Genomic DNA, 19,609 nt, shown 5'->3' with positions numbered 1-19,609 from the left:
GTGAAGGTTCTGAGCCCCAAGTCACGCTTCCCAACCTCGGGGTCCAGCAACAGGAGGAGGAATTCCCAGAGAACCAGCCTTTGAAGGCTAGCAGGATTTGACTGCAGGACTTCAACAGCAACAGGGGAAAGAGACCCCACTCTTGGAGGCCACACACAAAATAGTGTGCGTATCGGGACCCAGGGGAAGGAGCAGTGACCCCATAGGAGACTGAACTAGACCTACCTGCTAGTGTTGGAGGGTCTCCTGCAGAGGCGGGGGGTGGCTGTGTCTCACCATGAGGACAAGGACACTGGCAGCAGAAGTTCTGGGAAGTACTCCTTGGCATGAGCCCTCCCAGAGTCTGCCTTCAGACCCAGCAAAGAGCCTGGGTAGGCTCCAGTGTTGGGTCGCCTCAGGCCAAACAACCAACAGGGAGGGAACCCAGCCCCTCCCATCAGCAGACAACCGGATTAAAGTTTTACTGAGCTCTCCCCACCACAGCAACAGCCAGCTCTACCCACCACCAGTCCCTCCCATCAGGAAACTTGCAAAACCCTCTAAGATAGCCTCATCCACCAGAGGGCAGACAGCAGAAGCAAGAAGAACTACAATCCTGCAGTCTGTGGAACAAAAACCACATTCACAGAAAGACAGACAAGATGAAAAGGCAGAGAGCTACGTACCAGATGAAGGAACAAGATAAAACTCCAGAAAAACAACTAAATGAAGTGTAGATAGGTAACCTTCCTGAAAAGAATTCAGAATAATGATAGTGAAGATGATCCAGGACCTCGGAAAAAGAATGGAGGCAAAGATCGAGAGGATGCAAGAAATGTTTAACAAAGACGTAGAAGAATTAAAGAACAAACAGATATAAACAATACAATAACTGAAATGAAACAGGAACTAGAAACAACCAATACCAGAATAACTGAGGCAGGAGAACGGATAAGTGACCTGGAAGACAGAATGGTGGAATTCACTGCCACGGAACAGAAGAAAGAAAAAAGAATGAAAAGAAATGAAAACAGCCTAAGAGACCACTGGGACAACATTAATAAATGCAATAACATTCACATTATAGGGGTCCCAGAAGGAGAAGAGAGAGAGAAAGGACCCGAGAAAATATATGAAGAGATTATAGTCGAAAACTTCCCTAACATGGGAAAGGCACTAGCCACCCAAGTCCAGGAAGCAGAGACTCCCAGGCAGGATAAACCCAAGGAGAAACATGATGAGACACATAGTAAACAAACTGGCAAAAATTAAAGACACAGAAAAATTACTGACAGCAGCAAGGGAAAAACGACAAATAACATACAAGGGAACTCCCATAAGGTTAACAGCTGATTTCTCAGCAGAAACTCTACAAGCCGGAAGGGAGTGGCATGATATACTTAAAGTAATGAAAGGAAAGAACCTACAGCCAAGATTACTCTACCTGGCAAAGAAAGAAAATTACAGAAATATATCACTGATGAATATAGATGCAAAAATCCTCAACAAAATACTAGCAAACAGAATCCAACAACACATTAAAAGGATCATACACCATGATCAAGTGGGATTTATCCCAGTTCTGCAAGGATTCTTCAATATACGCAAGTCAATCCATGTGATACACCATATTAACAAACTGAAGAAGAAAAAGCATATGATCATCTCAATAGATGCAGAAAAAGCTTTTAACAAAATTCAACACCCATTTATGATCAAAACTCTCCAGAAAGTGGGCATAGAGGGAACTTACCTCAACATAATAAAGGCCATATATGACACACCCATAGCAAACATTGTTCTCAATGGTGAAAACCTGAAAGCACTTCCTCTAAGATCAGGAACAAGACAAGGATGTCCACTCTCACCAGTATTATTCAACATAGCTTTGGAAGTCGTAGCCATGGCAATCAGAGAAGAAAAAGAAATAAAAGGAATACAAATTGGAAAAGAAGAAGTAAAACTGTCACTGTTTGCAGATGTCACGATACTATACATAGAGAATCCTAAAAAGGCTACCAGAAAACTACTAGAGCTAATCAATGAATCTGGTAAAGTTGCAGGATACAAAATGAATGCACAGAAATCTCTTGCATTCCTATACACTAATGATGAAAGATCTGAAAGAGAAACTAAGGAAACACTTCCATTTACCACTGCAACAAAAAGAATAAGATACCTAGGAATAAACCTACCTAGGGAGACAAAAGACCTGTATGCAGAAAACTATAAGACACTGATGAAAGAAATTAAATATCATACCAACAGATGGAGAGATATACCATGTTCTTGGATTGGAAGAATCAATATTGTGAAAATGACTATACTACCCAAAGCAATCTACAGATTCAATGCAATCCCTATCAAATTACCAATGGCGTTTTTTATGGAACTAGAACAAAAAATTTTTAAATTTGTATGGAGACACAAAAGACCCTGAATAGCCAAAGCAGTCTTGAGAGAAAAAAACAGAGCTGGAGGAATCAGACTCCCTGATTTCAGACTATACTACAAAGCTAAAGTAATCAGGACAATATGATACTGGCACAAAAACAGAAATACAGATAAATGGAACAAGATAGAAAGCCCAGAGATAAACCCACACACCTATGGTCAACTAATCTATGACAAAGGCGGCAAGGATATACAATGGAGAAAAGACAGTCTCTTCAATAAGTGGTGCTGGGAAAACTGGACAGCTACATGTAAAAGAATGAAATTAGGGGCTACCCTGGTGGTGTGGTGGTTGAGCATTCGCCTGCCAATGCAGGGGACGCAGGTTCGTGCCCTGGTCTGGGAGGATCCCACATGCCGCGGAGCGGCTGGGCCCGTGGACAGTGGCCGCTGGGCCTGCGTGTCCGGAGCCTGTGCTCTGCAACGAGAGAGGCCAAAACAGTGAGAGGCCCACGTACCGCAAAAAAAAAAAAAAAAAAAAGAATGAAATCAGAACACTCCCTAACACCATACACAAAAATAAACTCAAAATGGATTAGAGACCAAAATGTAAGACCAGACACTATAAAACTCTTAGATGAAAACATAGGAAGAACACACTTTGACATAAATCACAGCAAGATCTTTTTTTGATCCACTTCCTAGAGTAATGGAAATAAAAACAAAAATAAACAAATGGGATCTAATGAAACTTAAAAGCTTTTGCAAAGCAAAGGAAACTACAAACAAGATGAAAAGGCAACCCTCAGAATGGGAGAAAATATTAGCAAACGAATCAACAGACAAAGGATTAATCTCCAAAATATATAAACAGCTCTGCAGCTCAATATTAAACAAACAAACAACCCAATCCAAAAATGGGCAGAAGACCTAAATAGACATTTCTCCAAAGAAGACATACAGATGGCCAAGAAGCACATGAAAAGCTGCTCAACATCACTAATTATTAGAGAAATGCAAATCAAAACTACAATGAGGTATCACCTCACACCAGTTAGAATGGGCATCATCAGAAAATCTACAAACATCAAATGCTGGAGAGGGTGTGGAGAAAAGGGAACCCTCTTGCACTGTTGGTAGGAATGTAAATTGATACAGCCACTATGGAGAACGGTATGGAGGTTCCTTAAAAAACTAAAAATAGAATTACCATACGACCCAGCAATCCCACTCCTGGGCATATACCCAAGAGAAAACCATAATTCAGAAAGAGTCATGTACGACAATGTTAATTGCAGCACTATTTACAATAGCCAGGACACGGAAGCAACCTAAATGCCAATCGAGACACCAATGGATAAAGAAGATGTGGTATATATATACAATGGAATATTACTCAGCCATCAAAAGGAATGAAACTGAGTCATTTGTAGAGATGTGGATGGATCTAGACTGTCATACAGAGTGAAGTAAGTCAGCAAGAGAAAAACAAATATATATTAATGCATATATGTGGAACCTAGAAAAATGGTACAGATGAACCGGTTTTCAGGGCAGAAATAGAGACACACATGCAGAGAACAAACATGGACACCAAGGGGGGAAAGTGGCGTGGGGGGTGGTGGTGGGATGAACTGGGAGATTGGGAGTGACACAGATACACTAATATGTATAAAATGGATAACCAGTAAGAACCTGCTGTTTAGAAAAATAAAATAAAATTTAAGAAAAAATCGTTAATATGGTAACCTTTGTGGTTTGTACATTTTACCAAAATTTTATTTACAAGGTACATACAAACCCTAAAGCAAACACTAAATGATATACTAAACAAGAGTAGAGATAAAACAGATACTAAAAAGTACTGGGTTGGCCAAAAAAAGTTCGTTCTTTTTCCCGTAAGATGGCTTTAGTTGGGCTTAGTTGTATTTAAGTTCATTTAAAACAATTTTGTTAGACTGTTTTGTGACAGCTGTCATATCAGTGTGCATGTAAAAAAAACTTATCAAAACTAGTGAATTTTTGTGTAGCCACTAAAAAATTGAAGATGGAAGAAAAAGCAACATTTTCGACATATTATGCTTTCTTATTTCAAGAAAGGTGAAAACGCAACTGAAACACGAAAAAAAGATTTGTGCAGTGTACGGAGATGGTGCTGTGACTGATCGAAAATGTAAGTGGTTTGCGAAGTTTCATGCTGGAATTTCTTGCTGGATGATGCTCCACAGTCAAGTAGACCAGTTGAGGTTGATAGCTACCAAATGAAGACATTCACTGAGAACAATCAACATTATACCATGCAGGAGATAGCCGACATACTCAAAATATCCAAATCAAGCACTGAAAATCATTTGCACCAGCTTGGTTATGTTAATCGCTCTGATGTTTGGCTTCCACATAAGTTAAGTGAAAAAAACCTTCTTGACTGTATTTCCACATGCAATTCTCTAGTGAAATGTAACAAAAACGTTCCATTTTGAAACAAATTGTGACAAACGATGAAAAGTGGATACTGTACAATAATGTGGAATGGAAGAGATCGTGGGGCAAGCAAAATGAACTGCCACCAACCACAACAAAGGCCGGTCTTCACCCAAAGAAGGTGATGTTGTGTATATGGTGGGACTGGAAGAGAGTCCTCTACTATGAACGCCTTCCAGAAACCAAAAGGTAATTCTAACAAGTACTGCTCCCAATTAGACCAACCGAAAGCAGCACTCAACAAAAAAGCGTCGGGAATTAGTCAACAGAAAATGCATAATCTTCCATCAGGGTAACACAAGACCGCATGTTTCTTTGATGACCAAGCAAAAACTGTTACAGCTTGGCTGGGAAGTTCTGATTCATCTGCTGTATTCACCAGACATTGCACCTTCGGATTTCCATTTATTTTGTTCGGTCTTTACAAAATTCTCTCAATGGAAAACATTTCAATTCCCTGGAAGACTATAAAAGGCACCTGGAACAGTTCTTTGCTCAAAAAGATAAAAAGTTTTGGGAAGATGGAATTATGAAGTTGCCTCAAAAATGGCAGAAGGTGGTGGAACAAAACAGTGAATATGTTGTTCCATAACATTCTTGGTGAAAATGAAAAATGTATTTTATTTTTACTTAAAAACCAAAGGAAATTTTTGGCCAACCCATACTTAACAAATCCAAAACAAGTCAGGAAAACACAAAACAAGAATAAAGAAAAGAGAAACAGGGGGAAAACAAACAGTAAGATGGTAGGCATAAATTTAACCATATCAGTAATTACATTAAATGCTTATTGTGAAACCGAAAGATTAAATGACAGAATGTTTGACTGTAAGACCCAACGATACATGCTATCTGCAAAAGATTCAAGAGCAGTTGCCTTGGATTCAAGGAGAAAAGGAATAGTTTGTACCGAAACAATAATGGCAACGTGAGGGGGCCAAAGAAGGCTGAAAATTTAAACAGACTATTTCTACTCAATGACAGCCAAAATTTATTTTATTTCATTCCTATGAAAACCAGATAATGCTGCATGAAGACTACACACTACACTATATGTTCCCTATGACTTCAATCTAGTTTAAAACTTTGATTTTCAACCTACATTTTTACAGTGAATGCTCTTTTAACAAGCCCATAACCAACTTGCCAAAATTCATGCTACCCATCCCTGAATAAAACATGACTCTTACAGAAGGATACACAGAATACTCCCAACTAGCAACTCTGTTCCCCCAAGTTGAGGTGAATGCTTGCACAAGTTGTATTTGTTCTCAAACCTGAACACCAGCTGAACTTAAGTTAACTGAAATACTTTTTAAACCAACAGAATAAATGCAAGAAGAAAGCGGTTTCTAAAAATCAAATTTGTAGTTTCGATTTCCTTAGCTTCTCTCCCAGGAAATGCACACAAAATTCACTAACTTCATCCCAATCTCTACTCAAAAAAATGCTTCTTTTCAAGGCCTTTCCTGTCCGTCAAATGTGAAGGAGCATTCTCTGTATTCTGTACCCCATAAACATATTTCACTTTTCTTCAGAACATCCAGTCTGATATTACATCTTTGTTGTCTTATTTCTACCATTAGATTATAAACTCTATGAGAGCAGGAAATTTGAGTCATTTTTTCTGGATCCCTAGCATTTAGAAGAGGGCAAGTCACACAACAGATGCTCAATAAATATTTAAATGATTAAGAAAGACTCCTTCAAGATAATCTGATTAAAAGGAGTTGCACTTTTAAAATCTGAGCTGCACTCAGACTGCAGCTTTTTTGATAAGCTACCAGCCCAAATAATATCAAGTAAGATAGTTCCTGTGTTCCCCATTCCCCAAATAAATTCTTCCCTGAATTCAAACTCTGTCATAGCCTTATTCCCCACTATTCCCCAATACACATCTTTCTCTACAACCAAATGGGAATACTCCTCTGAACATCCCCCACTGAGTTCAATTTAATCTGCTAAAGATCACACTTAAAAGACAAGAGGGGGTAATAGGCTTTATGTTGGATGAATTTTCGTTGTTTAACATGCCTGATACCCCATTATTAAGGAGCCCTAGTAAAATTCAAGTCTATTACAGGGTAAAAGAGAAAACATAAAATCAATTTCTGAAGGCTCATGTCATAGATAATCAAACAATTATTAACGCTGAGAGCAACCATAACAACAAAATACCCTAACAACAGTTAAAACAGTGCTTTACTGTGGGCTCAAATGATCCCTACTGCTTGGAATGGTCTCTTCTCCCTCTGCCACCTATCAAAATCCTTCATCTATCTTCAAGGTTCAATTAAGGGCTACCTCTTCATTACATGTTATTTTATCTTTTTTTTTTTAAAGATTAAAAAAATTTTTTTTGATGTGGACAATTTTTAAAGTCTTTATTGAATTTGTTACAATATTGCTTCTGTTTTACGTTTAGGTTTTCTGGCCACGAGGCATGTGGGATCTTAGCTCCCCGAACAGAGATCGAACCCACACCCCCTGCATCAGAAGGCGAAGTCTTAACCACTGGACCGCCAGGGAAGCCCCTCTTCATAACATTTTCTGATCATTTGCTGCAATTGGATGAGAAGTCTCTCTCTCTCTCCTTTGATCCCCATAGAATCTTTAATTCAATATCCCTTAAAGGATGTACACAAATAATACACAGAATATAGTATACATATTTTCTTCTCTGTTACAAGTCCTAGAGGGTAAAAACTGTATCTTATTCATCTTTACATCCACTAAAGCACCTTAGAAAATGTGTTGCATGTATTTATTGTAAGTATTTATTAAACTTTTAAATTTATGTTCTTCCACATTACAAAGGAATTGAACTGACTGAAACTTCATGCTGAAGTTGTATCGTTCCAAAATTTTGAAGTAGGACAACTCTTTGAAGTGGTTAACTCTTTCGGTTAAATAAATCAGCTGAAAGGAATGACTTAGATTCAAAATTTTCCACTCCATTTGAGAATGAAAACATGTCCATTTCCTAATACTCTGCAACAGATTACTTACCTGAGACCATGGTCTGTGATCTGATAACATCCGGACAGACTGAGAAACAGAAGTACACGCCCAGTCTCTTGATCAGTTTTTTCACTCCCAGAGTAAATTAAGTCTGTTCCCCTAAGCAATCTAGTCCTTGATGCTTTTCTACACAATGCAGAAGACTCCGGGAGTGCTGACATAGTTCTTAAAGCTGTTCCTGTACAACAAAATGAATGACCACAATACGCGAAGGCTGGAGAAGCACAATGCTGCTGCCAACAGACACTAGTCCTTAGTCCAACAATATCCTTACTGTAACAACCGGAGGAGGAACAACTAAAGTTGGATGCTGTTTCCATTACACAAAGACTTTCAACGTTTCTATGTCTCCATTCTACAGCATCTTCAATATCAGCCAAATCTTCAGCATCTAACATCCACACATAAGGAGAAGTGAAATTTTCAGAAGAAATAGATTTAGTCCAGGGGTGTTCATTATCTATTTCTTCTCCGAGGCCCTTGTTAGTTGTATCGTGCAAACAAGCATACTGCTTGGTGGACTGCATGGTAATGTCTTTATTTTTCCAGGTAGTCGAAGTAATTTTGCTTGTTGAAGTTTTCAAAGGGCCACTCTGATGAGACGTCAAAATTCCAAGAGCTCTAGAAATCTTCTCTAGAGCCACATCTGTGATTTTTTCACATCCAGATAGATCAAGATGCCGAAGACTCTGGCAGCAACCAAGCCAAGACCAACTATAATTAAGAGGTAACAAGACTATTAGTGGATATTGTTAAATTCTTCAAAAGCATTTGATTATACGTAAGTAAATGGAAACTACAAGAAAGATTTTAAATCTAATATAATCAATCATTTACTGAATATCTGTTGTTAGGCACTACTTTAAATGCTAGGAATATGAAAAGACAATAAGAGTAATTAGGAACTAAGAGTATTGCTAACCCAAAAGAAGAGCAGGAAAGGAGAAGGGTATGGAAGGGAGAGACTGTTTTTCATCCTGAAAAATAACCAATAGAGGAAAGGCTGTACACACATGAAAGAAAGAAAATAATAATTAGAGGAGAAAGATCCAGAAGAACAAGCTCTAGGAATTGGTAGAGAATTAGCCTTAGCCAGAGAAGAATACATTTCTCCCTCTGAAATTGGAAAAGAGGTGCTGATATAAATGCTAGGGTGGGAAACAGCAGGGCAAGGTAGAATAAGAAGGAAAGTAGCAGCATCCAAAGAAATAAAATCTGTGGGTTGCTTGAAGAAAGTGTTAGAATTTTAGAATAACTATGAAGAGGGAGCTTTGCCAAATGGTACTGGGAGCCCAGGTGAAAATGAAAACTTCTTTAAAACACAGTACCAAGCTACATGGTTACACAGCAAGGCTCAAAAGCCTAGACACAGTACAAGATTATAAAGGTGACAGGATGATACATATATAAGTTTTGAATCAGCTGGGACCTAAGGACAAGAGCAAAGAATTGGAGGGTGCTATTACCATAACATGACCAAAATCTGATAGTAGAAAGTAATAGTATGATTAAACTGCAATTATGTTAATGAAAAACTACAGAACAGTTCTACTGATTCATAGTTAAGAAATCATTAAACTTATATATTCAAAAATAACTAACCTGTCAAATGCAGAATCTGAAATGTCAGTTTGGGTAAGATCCAAATGCTCCAAGTTAGGACAAAGCTCTAAAATCTGCCTAACCTAAGAGGGAAAAAAAAGTCACTGTGAAGATCTGCAGAATTTAGTTAGGTTAGAGACATAACTTTTACTAAGTAATATATAACTTTTAGTAAGTAATATATCCAGTGGTTCTCACACTTTTCTGCATGTAAAAATCACTTCAATTCTGCCTTACAAATATATATTGTGATGAAATCCCAGAAAATCTGTTTTAGTAATTCTAAGATTAGACCCAGGAAATTTACATTCTTAAGGAATACCCAAGGAGATTCTAATGTAGGATATCACAAGATAGTCTTTTATAAAACCGTGATTTAATTTCACCTGCCCGTCTTACCATGCCTTACACATTATAAAGAATCATATAAAACTGGGTTTGATCACTTAACATCTGTGAAACTAAATAAACTGTTTAATCTCTCAGTCTATGTTTCCTTTTCTATAATGTGAAGACAATGATATCTATGTACAAAGATTACTATGAGAACTGAAATGAAAAAAGATGAAAATTAGCAGTGTATGCCTACCCATGGGAAGGTACACTCATGGGTAAACTGTTATTTTTTTTTAATTAAACTCAGGAATAAGCAAACAAAATGTAGATCATTGCTACTTTTTCTTAATACCCAAACTAGTGCTAATTTATACATACCATTTTGCTGGAAACTGCACAGCTGTACGCTAATACTAAAGTTTTTACAGAAGTACCAACATACGGTAGAACATTATGAATTAAGCCATGGAGTAAACGTTTTTCCATTTGTGCAATGCTGATGGCAATCGATTCCTCTGCAGACTCTTCTGTAAAATGAATTCAAAAGTCTAAGAACTTGATACACTAATTATGATCAGGCTACTCAAGGAATCACCAAAAATATGAAATACTTTTTGCTCTCCTTTTAACCGCCCCTATATATGCAAATTAAATGGCAAGTTCTCATTCGCCAGGACTTAATATTTATATTAACAGGTCTGACATCAACTAAAAAGAGACAAAAGAAAAAGAAAAAAGGTTTAAATGGGAATGAAAGGAAGAATTTTTTAACATGCTTCAAGGTTGAAGGTAATTTTCTTCTCAAGCTAATTATCAGAGGGAAGATAAAAATAACTCCAGTTTCAGGCACCAAAAAAATTTGGGAAAAAACTTTGACTACTTGAAGAATAGTATAAGTTCTTCAAGAGAATACAGGATATCAAGAGGAAAATGAACCATAATAAAAATAATAAAAAGTGTCATTCATTATTTTACATAAATATCAATAAAAGGGACACAGAGCTAGAAGAGATTTGAAACAATTAAGTTAGGCTGGTCATAACGAATCAAGCAAAGAAAAGTACCTTAGAATTTTTAAGAAATTAAAAATGATTATGGCTTTTGTTTTCTGCTTAATAACTTCTATAGAGTTTAGATGTGTATAACAGGATGCACTACTGTAACAAGTAAAAAAAAAAAAAACCCTACAAACTCCAATTTGATATAAGAAAAAAAACACACTACACCAAAAAGAATGAACTAATAATTTTATCCCTTTCTCAGGATCCTATTGCTTTTTTGCTTACCTGAAGACCTAACTCAAATGTCTCCAAACATAAAACAGTTTAACAGGATAAGCTGAGGAAGTCTCATTTAAAACAAAACTGAGTGTAGCTGACAAAAGGAATATAAATAGAAACAATAATTCTGAATTTTTGACTGTTCCCATGTTTACAGATATTATTCTAAATTCCTCCTTTAGTTAGACGTATATGTGAAATACAGGGATAAAAGTGACTTTTAGTGAACCCTATTTATTCTACTACAGTTTTATTTCCAAATGATTCTTTTGTTTCTGTGGCTCTCTCTATCTAAATGTGTACTGTTTACTGTGAAATCCTAAAAAAAAGAAAACTAAACATCCTATGAAGAATAATAACTTCTCTACAAGACTAGTAAAGACAGCTAAGCTGAAAAAGCACTAACACAGATGACAGATCCAAAGTTTACTCTTAGATACACTAAACAGCTAAACAGATATATTACCTTAGAAAGGCTCCATCATTATAACCTTAACCTTTCCCTCTCAATATGAAAGAAAACAACAGCAGCCGTCTCTTTGTCTATCTTTAAGTGCTGAGATAAACACATTATAAGTTTGATAAAGCCTTTAAAACTCAACACAGGTATTATGAATTGATTTTTTACAATGGATAAATCAAGTCTTCCCTAAGGTGACATCTGAGTAAAGACTTAACTCCTTGAGGTCTTTGCTCAAATTTCTCAAGGGACCTTAACTACTCAATCTATTGAAAATGGTAACTTCTTTCCTCTCTTCCTGGCACGCTTTTCCTTTATTATTCTCCACAGCACTTAACACTATCTAATACAGTATATATTTTGCCTGTCTTTACTGTCTGCCTCCCCCTCCAAATTTTAAGCTAAACAAAGCCAAGGATTTTTTTTTTTTCCATTTTGTTCACTATTAACCTCATGCCCAGAAAATGCCTGCCACAGGATAAGCAAATCACCAAGTCTAACTGGAAAAGACCTCCTCCTTATATGACACCTTCCAAACATTTAAAACTATACCAAGGTGTTTTGCACCTTGATTTCATAAAAACTAAACTTGCTGCTAAAACAATAATCTTTGTATTTATATTCCTTACTTTCCACAAGTTTAGTTCTTTTGCCAGACCAGCTTACTATAAGTGGGCAACTTATAAATAAAAAATTCCTACAGGTTCAGTTTTACGAAGCAGAAGAATACCTTATTAATTTTTTTTTTTACTATTTTCATCATCTTTTAATAATCATTATCTAAAGTAACATCTAAGGTAGAATTTGTGTCTTTCTCCTCCATATTCCCAAACAGCATCTTTCTGCACCTCTATTACAGCATTTTCCAATACGTTACCTTGATTAAGAATCATGTATTCTAAATTCTCCCGTTTGTGAGTTCTTTAAGGGTAGGGATAGTCTTCATCACCCTTGAATTCTCCCACGGTGCTTAATGAATGGCTACACTAGCTTATATAATCCCTTACCATTTACAAAGAATTTTCATATATATTACTTCTTAATTCTATAACCACCATGTGAGGCAAGTGGCATGACTGTGTACAAATTAATAAACAGGTTCAACAGCTTTATGCTCCTTCCTCTGGGCCACAGACGACTCAATATATACTACTGAGCTGATCAAATGAAGTGGCCCTAAAAACACACTGTAAACTGAATAGCACTATAATGAATGTATATTATTTCAATAAGGAAAACAGCCATCATTTTCTGATTTTTTTAAAGCATTTAAATAAATATAAAAACATATGGGAGGGCTTTCCTGGTGGTGCAGTGGTTAAGAATCCGCCTGCCAATGCAGGGGACACGGGTTCGAGCTCTGGTCCAGGAAGATCCCACATGCCGTGGAGCAACTAAGCCCGTGTGCCACAACTACTTAGCCTGCGCTCTAGAGCCCATGAGCCACAACTACTGAGCCCACGCACCACAACTATTGAAGCCCGCACACCTAGAGCCCATGCTCCGCAACAAGAGAGGCCACCGCAGTGAGAAGCCCGTGCACCTCAACGAAGAGCAGCCCCCGCTCGCTGCAACTAGAGAAAGCCCGCGGGCAGCAACGAAGACCCAACGCAGCCAAAAATAAAAACAAACAAACAAACAAATAAATAAATAAATCTATTAAAAAAATATATGGGAAACAAGCCTACACACATTTAAAAATTACTTTAAACAGAATTTTAAATACGCTTACTATTCCGTGAAAGTTTAAAAAGTAGTAGGCTTAAAAACACCAGTTTTTTTAGAAAACACAAAATACATAAATCCTAGCACCTAAATACTTGTTAAATGTAACAGTAATTATTAAAGCACCATGTAACAATTTTAATCCCAGACACAGCTTACCAGATTCATCTATATCGGCATCTTCATCCCACTCTTGAAAAGCACGACTTTCATCTTTTCTATTTTTCACCCATTCCTCATCAGGTTCAGTATCAAGTTCAGTTGCAGGACCACTATACCAGTCACCTACTCAACAAATAAACAAAAGGAACAAAATAAGATTAGATGGGCTACCATTACAAAAAAAAACCTATTTATAACAAAAATGTCTGCACACAAAAAATATGTGAGCCATACACAATGAGCCACCTATTGTTAGAAACAATTGTGGTTTAAAAAATTACATTTAAATAACCACAGAATTCAATTTCAGACATACCAAAAAACTATGAAAAATAATTATCAACAGTCTTAACAAGAAATTTCAGAAATCACTGAAAACAACCTAACCTTTTTCCCTACTGTGGCTTCACACTGGCTCCAGCAATACCCCCATTAAGACAATTGCTAATAAACAAAAGGAAGCAAGACTTTCTGCTCAGTAGTGAATTAGCAATTCAGAAGTAGGTGGGAACAGAAAAAGGGAAAGATTAAGGTAAAGCTAAACCATAAATTTAAAGATCCTGGAGAATATGCTGCGATTAAATTACATGATTGTGAAGTGCAAGACAATGCAGAATTAATTTATTGAATTCCTAACATTACATCTAAGTGAAGGCTCCTCAACCTTAACACCATTGATATTCGGGGCTGGGTAATTCTTTGTTGTGGAGTGCTTCCCTGTGCATTGCAGGGTGTTTAGCAGTAACCCTGGCCTCTACCCTCTGGATGCCAGTGTAATACTCCAATGATGGGACAAAAATGCCTCCACCGGCATTTCAAAACATCCCCTGCAGGGGGTCAAATCAATTGTGATCAAGAATCACAGGAAACAAATACCATAAATAAATTAAATTACAACCATTTTTACTGGAACTTTTTGTTTAAGCATATTAAAAACAGAAAAAAAAGCAGCATATTTAATATCTGGTTAACTTCACAGAATCTAGCATAGCATTATCATATTTCATCTTTATATCAAACAGTACCTAATTATGTATTACTACCTAATAAGTAATTCTTCATAATCAAAAAAATACAGCTAATAAAAAAGTATGTGATATATCCATACTTGCCTTATCTGACTTTTCACTTAATATATTATCTTACAATAAGAAAAATTATTCCACATAAAAATAATAATTCTAATCATTTGGATCATATACGTCTACCCAATACTCCAAATAGCTTCATGAAAAAAATATTATATATCTATATATCTAACAAAAGCTTATTTAAAAGTGCTACATATTCATATAAAAAATAAAACTATTTTTAAATCAGACTCACACTTTAATTATGTAAAAAATATATATTTCCATGTCAAAGTGACAAATTATAAAAAACTAAAAAAAATTAATGTGAAATTTGAGGTACTCACCTAGAAAAACTGTTTTAATTCAGTGACAGAAGAACATATGCCATATTAGTTGTATTTATCCCATGACTGCATTATATGCTCAGGAAAGCAAAATTTTAACTGTTCACATGTAAAACTAACTTACCACAATGAAATTAACTAATATGAAATTGTAATTTATAGAATGAGGCATTACTAATCACAAAAAAATATGCTAAAGACAAAAATACATTCAGTTATCTTGAGCTACTATCAAAAGGGAAACATAACAGTACCTCATCTTTAAATTTTATAGAATTTATTTTATATTTTTAAAATACTCATCTAATTATTTAAAGCTCTTCTGACAACCTATTAATTTTATTTTTAATGTTTTCTTATGGAAAATTACAAATATAGTCAAAAGTAGGAATAAGCAGCATTAAACAAGTAGCATAATGAACCCCTATGTACTCATCACCTATCTTCACTATTATTGGGGCTTCCCTGGTGGCACAGTGGTTAAGAATCTGCCTGCCAATGCAGGGGACACAGGTTCAAGCCCTGGTCTGGGAAGATCCCACATGCTGCAGAGCAACTAAGCCCGTGTGCCACAACTACTGAGCCTGCACTCTAGAGCCCGCAAGCCACAACTACTGAAGCCCGTGCGCCTAGAGCCCGTGCTCCACAACAGAAGCCACTGCAATGAGAAGCCCATGCACCACAATGAAGAGTAGCCCATTTGCCACAACTAGAGAAAGCCCGCAAACAGCAACGAAAACCCAACGCAGCCAAAAATAAATAAAATAAAATAAATTTATTAAGAAAAAACAATTATCAACATTTTGCCAATTATTTTTCGTTCCATCCCCAACTATTTTTTCCTAATTATTTGAAAGGAAATTGCACACATCATGTAATTCACTCATGAATACTTCAGAATTGTTAGCTTTTAAAAAATGTATACAAAAACATATAATCTAACTATGAAACCTATTTTTAGTCAACCTTTCAGAGTTTCCCTCCCTGGCCTTACTTATTAATGTCTATGAGTATATACTTAAAAAAAAATAGATTGAAATATTTTTAAAACAAACTAAGCATCCCATTTACCTACCTCTGGCCCAATGAACAGGGTAAAGATGTTTCCAAAGTGATCCAGTTTTTGCCAGCTGAGACCATTTAGTGCTTACTTGACTGCATCGACATAATTCTTGAGGATTAAGATAACTGAAAATTGACAGCATTACCTCAGGAGGAAGATGAGTTATACCTGTGGATTGTTCTGACACTTCCGCTTCTGAAATAAAAAAGAAAACCTTTAACATTAAAGGCTATAAGAGCAAATGCAGTTAAGAAATTACAATCACATTTCTATAAATAAAATCCAGTGCCTAAAGTCCACTCCTTCCTGCTTGCAAGATGTGAAAAGGAAATAACATGGATTAGAGGTAACATGGAGATGTTAAACTTGTTAAGAACCTGTAGGGTTAAACTATCGTGGTCCAAATCATACTTCATCAGTGGGAGCTACAATAATGAACACAGGATTTACTTCCTCTTACAAAGGCGTTGCAGAAAAAACAATACTCACTTTGTAGCGTAAGAAGCATCATTTGAAAAAGGAACCCAACAGGTTATACAGCTTTAAGTCAGCAAGTGTAGAGTCAGTCAAATAATGAGAAATCCAGGGCATTTTTAATGATGCACACAAATCTCACAACGTTTTCCATTCATGCATTACAACTCCTGTCAGCATCTTCCTTGTGTTACCTCTTTGATTTTCACGTTTCACGTAAGAACTCTGAAATCTGACCTCTATAACATTTATGTGCCTCAACCTTATCCTATTTATGAGCCAGTTGAAACAATATAATGTAAATATTTCTAATGTTGGTATACATTTATCAGGAATCTTTTGTCAGCAGCTATTATAGAAAACAGTCATTGGATATCCAATTTCCTATAATGGGTTATTTCAGTAGCAACTTTACAAAGGAAAACTGCAAATGAGGTGTACAATAAAGAATATAAAATATAAAAGTTTCATCATTAATGTACTAAGAAGAATCTGAGTACCTTATATATTTGTCTTCACAAAGCAACTTAAATATAGAAATGCTATGATCCAATTACTTTAACCTAACCCTTTACAAATGGCAGATATTTTAAACATAATACAGCTATAATTTACTTTGAAGGAGTGGGAAAATTCAAAATAGTAAGTGTGACGCTTTTAAGTCCCATGTTATAATTAAAATTAAACCAGATACAACAGGTCCTGACTTGATGCCTACAGCACAAGCTGCATTTCAGAGTGAAGCACACAAGCTTTACGGGTTTAATTATAGCTTAACCTATAAAAACAATTTTGTTCCAACATGCATCTCACCTACTTTATTAAATAAAAATAAGAAAAAAGGACCAATTTCAAACACTTTCAAACAATTTTAACAGGAATGTCATTGCTATTTCTCATCTAGCAAAAGCAAAGGAATTTTTACTAGCCTCAGGATGCCAATTTTATTTAACGATATTTTAAAAGGCAAAGCTGGGGCTTCCTTGGTGGCGCAATGGTTGAGAGTCCGCCTGCCGATGCAGGGGACACGGGTTCGTGCCCCGGTCTGGGAAGATCCCACATGCTGCAGAGCGGCTGGGCCCGTGAGCCATGGCCACTGAGCCTGAGCGTCCGGAGCCTGTGCTCCGCAACGGAAGAGGCCACAACAGTGAGAGGCCCGCATACCGCAAAAAAAAAAAAAAAAAAGGGGAAAGCTATCAAACAAAAGAAAGAATAAAGATGAGGAAGTAGTCTATGAATAAAAAAAGCAGAGATATTTTATTTACATTTGTCATTTGTTTTCTCAAAGTGACTATACATAGAAAAACTATGCCTCTCATACTCACTCCCCTGTGTATTCCTGGATATAAGCCAAGAGAATGAGAAAGGGTAGAGATAAAACTATAAGCATTAAATGATTTTGAAAACTGATTTTTAAAAAAAAAGAAAAAAACAAGGAAGGATAAAAACAGCCACTATGGTCAGTGGAGCTCAGAAAATTGGATGACACTGCAAAAGTGTTCTGTATATGGTAGTTTTCAATAATTTTGATTGGCCAAAATAATAATTGTTAATAATAAAATATTATTATTAAATTATCATTATATATTTATATATAAATAATATTGATAGTTATTCTCACTAATCAAAGTTATTATTATATATATAAACTCCTTCAAGAAACACTATACTGCACATGGCCCAAGTATATAAGCTGTTATATTATCATAGACAATACTAAATTCTAAGATAGAAACTACTGTCCTCAATTAAATTTACTATACTTGAAAACAAATGGCCTAAATTATTCTTCGAACAAAATATAAAGGTCATATCAACAAGAAGTAAATGGCCTTGGAACGAATAAATTGCTAGCTAGCTATCTAAGCATATGACTCTCACCTTTATCTGACTTTTCATCCACAGAATATTTAAAAAACTTCTGCCGCTCCTCAGCTTGATTCCATAGGCTAAGACCTCTAAGGAGTTCTGCAGTATCCTTCTGAGAGCAGTGTTGTGCAATCACTTTCTTTTTAATATCCTTAAGCTCTTCATAGGTAAAATATTCCATTAACATGGGCTGAAAAACCTAAATTAAACAAAATACTCATAAGGAAACATGCTTAATTAGTTTTGTTTTACTCTACATCTTTTAAAGTATTAATGGCTCAAGTGTAGTATTATAACCACATATTTGGAAAACATAAAAATTTAGTTGTTACCACCAAGTTAGTTTACCCAAAAATTGCAAAGAATACCACCACCAAGATCCTTCTTTCTATGGCTTCTCCACTCAATCTCGAAATAATTTAACAGCATCCAAACCAGAAGGTCCTCCTGTACAGAGCTTATCATACACTCTAAATCACTCTCCTATGGTGAGACATTTAGGTCAGGTAACTGCTTTCTGCTACTACAACAACTGACCTCTAACCAAACAGGGCCTCTAAATCATATGAGAACCGTACCCCGTGTACCGCCAACCATAAAAGTCAGAGCTCTACTGATACCTTCAACTATTCAATATTATCTAGGAGATTTCTTCTTTGAAACAGTTGCTTAGTCCCAACCTCCAACTGACAGAATTAGAATCTTTAGAGGTGGAGCCAAGGGATTTTTTTTTTTGTTCCACAGATAATTTTGATGTGCATCACAGGTTAAGAAACACTGCTCTAGTAACTCAGTGGTTTCAATGCTGGTTGCATATTTGCATATTACAATGACTTGGGGAACCTTTAAAATATATCCATGTTAATATCTATCTCCCACCTGATTTAACTGGTCTGGAAAGGGCTTAAAAGTAGATTTTTTTTAAATGGCCATCTGATTATAAGGTGAAGCCTTTTTATAGTGAGAATCACTATAATAACTGATTTACAGCTGAACAAGAATCTAGTTCCTCATAAAATATTTTCCCTATTCCTTATCCTGATACTCATCCCACTTCAGAGAAAGAAGAGAATGAGAAAATGTTTTGCTCATCCATTCAGGGATATCCTAATACATGTGCACTAGGTATAAGACTGATAAGTTTAACACCACCGTTCAATTACTAAAATCCACTACTAAAAAAAGAACACTAAAAATTCTTTAAACTTAGAATGGAAATACAGAAAACATTAAAAAGTTTAAAGGATCTTCTAAAGGTTCAGAAAAGACATTAGGGTAGCATAAAAAGTTAACATTCAATACAGTGCCATCCACATAATAAGAGAATAAATATTTTTTGAGTAAAT

General features: G+C 36.0%; 1 protein-coding gene across 1 annotated transcript in view; it reads right to left on the bottom strand.

The window, feature by feature from the left end:
• FBXL5 (F-box and leucine rich repeat protein 5) overlaps positions 1-19,609 on the bottom strand; it is a 49,754-nt gene that overhangs the window by 17,366 nt on the left and 12,779 nt on the right. Inside the window, exons 4-9 of the mRNA XM_081247941.1 lie at positions 18,276-18,462; positions 15,933-16,115; positions 13,438-13,563; positions 10,192-10,340; positions 9,478-9,560; positions 7,864-8,589 (exon numbers count right to left, since the gene is read on the bottom strand). Of these exons, the coding sequence (XP_081104067.1) occupies positions 7,864-8,589; positions 9,478-9,560; positions 10,192-10,340; positions 13,438-13,563; positions 15,933-16,115; positions 18,276-18,462 (1,454 nt within the window). The remainder of the gene's footprint in view (positions 1-7,863; positions 8,590-9,477; positions 9,561-10,191; positions 10,341-13,437; positions 13,564-15,932; positions 16,116-18,275; positions 18,463-19,609) is intronic.

This window comes from Mesoplodon bidens (assembly GCF_964165515.1).
Source record: "Mesoplodon bidens genome assembly, chromosome: 1".
Lineage (NCBI taxonomy): Eukaryota > Metazoa > Chordata > Mammalia > Artiodactyla > Ziphiidae > Mesoplodon > Mesoplodon bidens.
Note: the sequence above shows the minus strand (reverse complement) of the source record. Positions and strands in the feature narration are given on the sequence as shown.